Source organism: Pezoporus wallicus, unplaced genomic scaffold (genome assembly GCF_028554395.1).
Source record: "Pezoporus wallicus isolate ANWC-B61680 ecotype Strahan unplaced genomic scaffold, APGP_CSIRO_Pwel_v1 contig_8787, whole genome shotgun sequence".
Lineage (NCBI taxonomy): Eukaryota > Metazoa > Chordata > Aves > Psittaciformes > Psittacidae > Pezoporus > Pezoporus wallicus.
Genome location: NW_026638420.1, coordinates 20,633 through 28,448, shown reverse-complemented (window position 1 = coordinate 28,448; position 7,816 = coordinate 20,633). Strand labels below are relative to the sequence as shown.

General features: G+C 60.9%; 1 protein-coding gene across 1 annotated transcript; it reads right to left on the bottom strand.

Moving 5' to 3' along the window:
• CD5 (CD5 molecule) lies at positions 1-7,816 on the bottom strand. The gene is made up of 10 exons (XM_057410628.1): positions 7,758-7,816; positions 7,088-7,126; positions 5,062-5,355; positions 4,721-4,774; positions 4,240-4,548; positions 3,261-3,542; positions 2,989-3,120; positions 2,595-2,648; positions 188-310; positions 1-86 (listed from the first exon to the last, which is right to left on the bottom strand). Exons 1-10 carry the CDS (start codon positions 7,795-7,797, stop codon positions 1-3), a joined length of 1,413 nt encoding a protein of 470 aa, XP_057266611.1. The 5' UTR covers positions 7,798-7,816.

Below are 7,816 nucleotides of genomic sequence, written 5' to 3'. Positions count from 1 at the left end.
TCACACTCTGCACGCAGAGTGCAGGTCGTAGTCACTGTCCGAGGCGTTCTCCGAAGGGTTGGGAGGTCGCAACGCTCCTTCCAGGGCTGTGGGGTGATGGATGGATGCAGGGGTTCTATCATGGGTGGGTCGTTCCCATTGGGAATGGAGCCCGGAGGAGCCGTTGCCAGCATCCTCCTGCCCTCACCTGGGTACTCCGGGGTGTGAGGGCTCTTCTTGGGGGGCTGAGCGTAGTCGTTGTCCCCCCCCTGCACCCGCTGCCCCTCTGCCCGTGGCCTCTGCGTGATGGTGCTGTTGCGGTGGAAGGAAACTGGAGGAGAAGATGGGAACAGTGGGGAATAGGGGGGGGGGATTTGGGGCTGAAGCAGCCCCTGGGAGGTGATGCTGCTCGGAGGGGAAGGGGCTGAGTCAAAGCAGGACCCACGAGCGGGGCCGGGTTCGCATCGTGCTATGAGTCAATGTGGAGGCAGGAAACGGGAGCGCTCTGCCTGCTGCGGGCCCCAAACCAGCCCCAAATCAGCCCAAACCAGCCCCAAACCAGCCCCAGATCAGCACCAAACCGGCCCCAAACCAGCCCCAAATCAGCCCAAACCAGCCCCAAACCAGCCCCAAATCAGCACCAAACCGGCCCCAAATCAGCACCAAATCAGCCCCAAATCAGGCCGAAATCAGCTCGAAATCAGTCCAAACCAGCCCCAAATCAGCACCAAACCGGCCCCAAACCAGCCCCAAATCAGCCCCAAACCAGCTCCAAATCAGCTCAAACCAGCCCTAAATCAGCCCAAGCCAGCCCCAAACCAGCCCCAACTCAGCCTCAGACCAGCCCCAATCAGCCCAAACCAGCCCCAAATCAGCACCAAACCAGCCCCAAATCAGCCCCAAATCAGCACCAAACCAGCCCCAAAAGAGCCATCAACCAGCCCCAAATCAGCCCCAAACCAGCCCCAAATCAGCCCAAACCAGCCCCAAATCAGCCCCAAACCCGCCCCAAATCAGCACCAAACCAGCCCCAAATCAGCCCCAAACCATCCCAAACCAGCCCCAAATCAGCCCCAAACCAGCCCAAACCAGCCCCAAACCAGCCCCAAACCAGCCCCAAACCAGCCCAAATCAGCACCAAACCAGCCCCTAATCAGCCCCAAACCAGCCCCAAAACAGCCCAAACCAGCCCCAAACCAGCCCCAAATCCAGCCCCAAACCAGCACAAACCAGCCCAAACCAGCCCAAACCAGCCCCAAATCAGCCCCAAACCAGCCCCAAATCAGCCCCAAACCAGCCCCAAATCAGCCCCAAACCAGCCCAAACCAGCCCCAAATCAGCCCCAAACCAGCCCCAAATCAGCCCAAACCAGCCCCAAATCAGCCCAAACCAGCCCCAAACGAGCCCCAAATCAGCCCCAGACCAGCCCCAAATCAGCCCCAAATCAGCCCCAGACCAGCACCAAACCAGCCCCAAACCAGCCCAAACCATCCCAAACCAGCCCCAAACCAGCCCAAATCAGCACTAAACCAGCCCAAACCAGCTCAAACCAGCCCCAAACCAGCCCCAAACCAGCCCAAATCAGCCCCAAACCAGCCCCAAATCAGCCCCAAACCAGCCCCAAACCAGCCCAAATCAGCACCAAACCAGCCCCAAAACAGCCCCAAATCAGCCCCAAACCAGCCCCAAACCAGCCCCAAACCAGCCCCAAATCCCCCAGACCCACCAAATCAGCACCAGCCCCAAACCAGCCCCAAATCAGCCCCAACCAGCCCAAACCAGCCCAAACCAGCCCCAAACCAGTCCCAAACCAGCCCAAACCAGCCCAAACCAGCCCCAAACCAGCCCCAAATCAGCCCAAACCAGCCCCAATCCAGCCCCAAACCAGCCCAAACCAGCCCCAAATCAGCCCCAAACCAGCCCAAACCAGCCCCAAATCAGCCCCAAACCAGCCCCAAATCAGCCCCAAACCAGCCCCAAATCAGCCCAAACCAGCCCCAAACGAGCCCCAAATCAGCCCCAGACCAGCCCCAAATCAGCCCCAAATCAGCCCCAGACCAGCACCAAACCAGCCCCAAAACAGCCCCAAATCAGCCCCAAATCAGCCCCAAACCAGCCCCAAATCAGCCCCAAACCAGCCCCAAACCAGCCCAAACCATCCCAAACCAGCCCCAAACCAGCCCAAATCAGCACTAAACCAGCCCAAACCAGCTCAAACCAGCCCCAAACCAGCCCCAAACCAGCCCAAATCAGCACCAAACCAGCCCCAAATCAGCCCCAAACCAGCCCCAAATCAGCCCCAAACCAGCCCCAAATCAGCCCCAGACCAGCACCAAATCAGCCCAAACCAGCCCCAAACCAGCCCCAAATCAGCCCCAGACCAGCACCAAACCAGCCCAAACCAGCCCCAAATCAGCCCAAACCAGCCCCAAATCAGCCCAAACCAGCCCCAAACCAGCCCCAAATCAGCCCAAACCAGCCCCAATCCAGCCTCAGACCAGCCCCAGACCAGCCCCAAATCAGCCTCAGATCAGCCCCAAACCAGCCCCAAACCATCCCCAAAACAGCCCCAGCCCAGCCCCAGCCCAGCCCCAACCCACCCCCAACCCCCTCACCCGTCTGGTTGAGTCCCGTGGGGCCGATCCATTGACGCTGCTTCTTCCTGGACCCTGGAAGGCAGAGGGCAGGCGATGTGATGGGCAGCTCCCCATGGACCTGATGCCGCTTCCTCCTCCGGCTGCTGTCCCCCCCGCTACCCCGCCGGCCCCATATGTCATCCCCAATCACCTCCTCCTCCTGGTAATCCCCTTCCCGAACCCCCCTGTCTGCTCTATTGTGTGTGCTCAGTGCTTAATCCCCTTTCTCTGTGCCCACCCCATAGTGGGGCAGGCTCAGGGACAATGGGCATCAGCGCGGAGCATCTCCCGAAGGCCCTCAGTGGAGGAGCAAGGCAGGGATGGATGCACGGCAAAGGGCATAGGAAGAGGGGATCCAGGGCTTGTGCCCTACTTCTCTTCATCAGCCTCCTGTAAGCGGGAGGCCCGCAGAGGACCAAGAGGATGCCGAAGAGCAGCAGGGCCAGGCAGATGCTCACGATGGTACCCGGGGCCGTGCCGCTGGGATGCGGCTTCGAGTCCTGGCCTGGGGAGAGAGGACCAGCGTTCACCGAATGAGACCCTTGCCGCTGATGCTGGGAGCTTGAGCCCCCGTTGGACCCATCCCCTTTGCCCCCCGCTCCCCAGTGTAACCCCCATAGAGCTCAGCATCCCCCAGCGGCTTACACACGACTCGGATCCTGGAGCAGCTCGGGGTGTCCCTGAGGGGGCAGAGGTGCAGGTTGGGGACCCCACAAGTGACCCCCGTGGAAGGAGGGGGGTCCCGCGTTTCGGTGCTGGACGAGAGGTTCCCGCAGCGCAGCTCCTGGCACAGCTCCCTGCCCCACTGCGCCCGCAGGGTCCTGCTGTCGCACAGCACCCGCCACTGGTCCCTATGGAAGACCTCGATGTCCCCTTCGCATGGTGTGGGGCCGGATGCCAGCCTCCGCAGGGCCTTGGGTTGGGAGTCTGAAAGGGTGGGGGGGAAAGAGGGATCAGATCCATGGGGAGGCGTTGGAACCGGCTGCCAGGGCTTGGAATCCCGCCCGCGTGTGAGCCTCCATCCCCTGGGATGGGCTCCTGGCATCACCGCTTCCCCTTTGTGCCGCAGGGAGAAGGAGCTGTGCCCGTGGCTCTGCCGGCTGCTGCGGCTCATCCCTGAATCCCACGGGAGGGATTCCGAGCACGGGCAGATGGTGGGAACGCTTTGGGAAGGAATCCTGCTCTGGGAGGGGGCTGCGGCCCCAGAGAAGCCGTGGCTGCCCCATCCCTGGCAGTGCTCAAGGCCACAGGCGCTTGGAGCAAGCTGCCCCAGTGGGAAGGGCTTGGGGTTGGAGCTGGATGAGCTTGAAGCTCCCTTCATCCCGACCCATTCCATGAATCCACGATGGGGAGCCAGCCCCCTCCTCACGGCTCTCCTTCCCAGGGCGCCAGCCCCAAGCAGCTCCACAGGGATATCCCGGAACGCTTCGGGTCGGCAAGGACCTTGGGATCATCCCCTTCTAGGCGGCCACCCCCCCTACTTCGAGCTGCCCTGGGGGCACCCCTGTTTTACCCTCGCATGCAGGAGAGGAACGCGATGAGTGGGGTGAACGCGGTGGGAGCTGCCCCCAGCACCCCAGCACCCACCCCAGCACCCCCGTAGCCAAGCCCCGACGGTCCTCACCTGAGCACCGGATGAACGCGGGCTCCGCTCCCCTCCGGCCGCTGCTCCCGTTGAAGCACTCGAGGAGGAGGAGGCTCCCGCAGGGCTCCATCACCTCCCAGCGCACCGGTAGGGGGCTGCCCCACCGCGGCCGTGGGGGAACGGAGCCCTCCAAGGCGCTCCCGCAGCCCAGGGCCCCGCACACGCGGGCCGCCAACGCCACCGGGATGCTCCGGTCCGCGGCCACCGAGCCCCACATCCCTGCCTTGTGCAGCTCCAGGAAGCCCGAGCAACCGGTATCACCATCCACCAGGCGCAGCCGGGGGGGCCCTGGGAGGAATGGGGGGGGGGGGGGGTCATTGTGTTATAGAGCAGGAAGTCCCCCAAAACATCACTTTTTGGCCCCAAACGCTGTTAATGGGGCGAAGCAATCAACAAAGGGGGTCCGGGTTGGGCATTGCTTCTTTCAACCCATTCCATCATAGCAAAGCTGGGGCCTTACCGGTGGGCTCCGGTGTGGTGGCTGGAGGAGGCGCCGGGGTGGTTTTTGCTGGCTCTGAAGCAAGAACAAGGTGGTTACGGAGGGGTAGGAGCAGGGGTGATGGGTTCGGATTGAAACAGGGCAGATCCAGACTGGATGTAAGGAAGGAAGCTGTGGCTGCCCCATCCCGAGGCCAGGATGGACACAGGGGCTCGGAGCACCCTGCTCCAGTGGAAGGGGTTGGGGTTGGAACTGGATCAGCTTTAAGCTCCCTTCATCCCAACCCATCCCATGATTGTATGGTGAAGAGAGGGGCCAGGCCCATGGGGATGCTGGTGAGCAGGGCTGGGATCCGTACTCACCGCTGCAGGTGAGGACCGCGTGCTCCGTGCAGTTTGCCGGCTCCCAAACGCATCCCATTGGAGCATCCACCAGCACCGGGCACCGCAGCGGACCCAAGTGTGGCTCCTTCCCGGTGCTGGGCGCAAGCCGGAGGGGCCCGGTGATGGGGGGACCACAGCCCAGGCTCCGGCACATGCCATCAGCACTGGCTCCAATCACAACGTCCTGGCACACGCGGCTCCATTTGCCGTCCCAATTGACTTCCAGCATCCCGGAGCAGCGGCACCCGCCGCCCGTGAGCCGCAGCCTGGGTTCTGTGGGGAAGCCAAGGGTGGAAGGGGATTTCCTTCCGTCCACAGCGTGTTTTCCGTGGGCATGTCCCCACCAGGGCTTCTTGCGGAAGGCCATGGCCAAAGGGATGATAACGGAGCCATGGCCAAAGGGATGCTAACAGAGCCATGGCCAAAGGGATGCTGATGGAGCTATGGTCAAAGGAATGCTGATGGAGCTATGGTCAAAGGGATGCTGATGGAGCCATGGACAAAGGGATGCTGATGGAGCCATGGACAAAGGGATGCTAAGGGAGCCATGAACAAAGGGATGCTAACGGACCTGTGGTCGAAGGGATGCTGATGAAGCTGTGGTCAAAGGGATGCTAACGGAGTCATGGTCAAAGGGATGCTGATGGAGCCATGGTCAAAGGGATGCTGATGGAGCTATGGCCAAAGGGATGCTGAAGGAGCCATGGCCAAAGGGATGCTGATGGAGCCATGGTCAAAGGGATGCTGATGGAGCCATGGCCAAAGGGATGCTGATGGAGCCATGGTCAAAGGGATGCTGATGGAGCCATGGCCAAAGGGATGCTGATGGAGCCATGGCCAAAGGGATGCTGATGGAGCTGTGGTCAAAGGGATGCTGATGGACCCATGGTCAAAGGGATGCTAACGGACCCATGGTCGAAGGGATACTGATGGAGCTGTGGTCAAAGGGATGCTAACGGAGCCATGGCCAAAGGGATGCTGATGGAGCCATGGCCAAAGGGATGCTGATGGAGCTATGGTCAAAGGGATGCTGATGGACCCATGGTCAAAGGGATGCTAACGGACCCATGGTCGAAGGGATACTGATGGAGCTGTGGTCAAAGGGATGCTAACGGAGTCATGGTCAAAGGGATGCTGATGGAGCCTTGGTCAAAGGGATGCTGATGGACCCATGGTCAAAGGGATGCTGATGGAGCCATGGCCAAAGGGATGCTGATGAAGCTGTGGTCAAAGGGATGCTAACGGAGTCATGGTCAAAGGGATCCTGATGGACCCATGGTCAAAGGGATGCTGATGGAGCTATGGTCAAAGGGATGCTGATGGAGCTATGGTCAAAGGGATGCTGATGGACCCATGGTCAAAGGGATGCTGATGGAGCTATGGTTAAAGGGATGCTGATGGAGCCATGGACAAAGGGATGCTGATGGAGCCATGGTCAAAGGGATGCTAACGGAGCCATGGCCAAAGGGATGCTGATGGAGCTGTGGTCAAAGGGATGCTGATGGAGCTGTGGTCAAAGGGATGTTAACGGATCCATGGCCAAAGGGATGCTGATGGAGCCATGGTCATAGGGATGCTAATGGACCCACGGTCGAAGGGATGCTGATGGAGCTGTGGTCAAAGGGATGTTAACGGATCCATGGCAAAAGGGATGCTGATGGAGCCATGCCCAAAGGGATGCTAACGGAGCCATGGACAAAGGGATGCTGATGGAGCCATGCCCAAAGGGATGCTAACAGAGCCATGGACAAAGGGATGCTGATGGAGCCATGCCCAAAGGGATGCTAACAGAGCCATGGACAAAGGGATGCTGATGGAGCCATGCCCAAAGGGATGCTGATGGAGCCATGGACAAAGGGATGCTGATGGAGCCATGCCCAAAGGGATGCTGATGGAGCCATGGACAAAGGGATGCTAACAGAGCCATGGTTGAAGGGATGCTGATGGAGCCATGCCCAAAGGGATGCTAACGGAGCCATAGCGTGGTCCCCATCCCTGCTCTTACCTCCAGTGCTCGGCGCAGCTCCTCCATGGCTGGTGATGGCTGCAAGGAAGATGGGGATAGAGCATCAGTCCAGCTCCTCGTCCCAGGGCACGTGGGATCCCCCCACCTGGGGCAGCAGCTCCCAGCTTTCGGCCTCTCAGTGGTTGTTTTGGGGGAGAAAAGGCTGTTCTGGGGGCTCAGATCAGCCTTGTGCCCATGTAAGGGTGCTGCTGGTGGGTAGAAGCTGGTGATGGTGGCCAGGAGCTCCCTGTTCATACCCAGCTGGGGGGACCCTCCTGTCCCCATACCCCAGTGTATGGGAGTGAGTGGGGAGCTCGGATCATGCTGGGTTAGTCCTTGGCCATAGGAGAGCATCTCCTGGCTCAGCCGGGGATGGAATGAGCTGGGAATGAGGACGGAAGGATGGATGGATGCCCCTAGCACCCATTGGTGCACCCTGCCCCCCCCCCAGGACCCTTGCCTGTCCAGAGCCCCCCATGCTTTGGGTTTACCCCCAAATGATCACCAGCGACCCCCATAAGAGCCCACAAGCCTGAGCCCCCCAGATTATTCCCAACAGCAGGAAAACCGAGGGGGTGGGGGGGGTCCCCATGTGCTTTAAATCACCCCAAGGGCTGGGTGCTCACTGGGCACCCCCCATCCCGCCGAGCCCCATCGCCCCGGCACTCACCCCACATTCCCAGGAGGAGCAGCAGGCTCCGGGATGCCATCGGCACGGCCGGCCCCGGG

Bases quoted from the DNA above. Each gene is read 5' to 3' on its own strand.
- CD5 (XM_057410628.1), bottom strand. From the start codon at position 7,797: ATGGCATCCCGGAGCCTGCTGCTCCTCCTGGGAATGTGGG. The intron at 3,543-4,239 runs GTGAGGACCGTC...CCACCCTTTCAG, and splicing joins CGCGTTCATCCGGTGCTCAG to ACTCCCAACCCAAGGCCCTG. The intron at 3,121-3,260 runs GTAAGCCGCTGG...CTCTCTCCCCAG, and splicing joins CTCCAGGATCCGAGTCGTGT to GCCAGGACTCGAAGCCGCAT.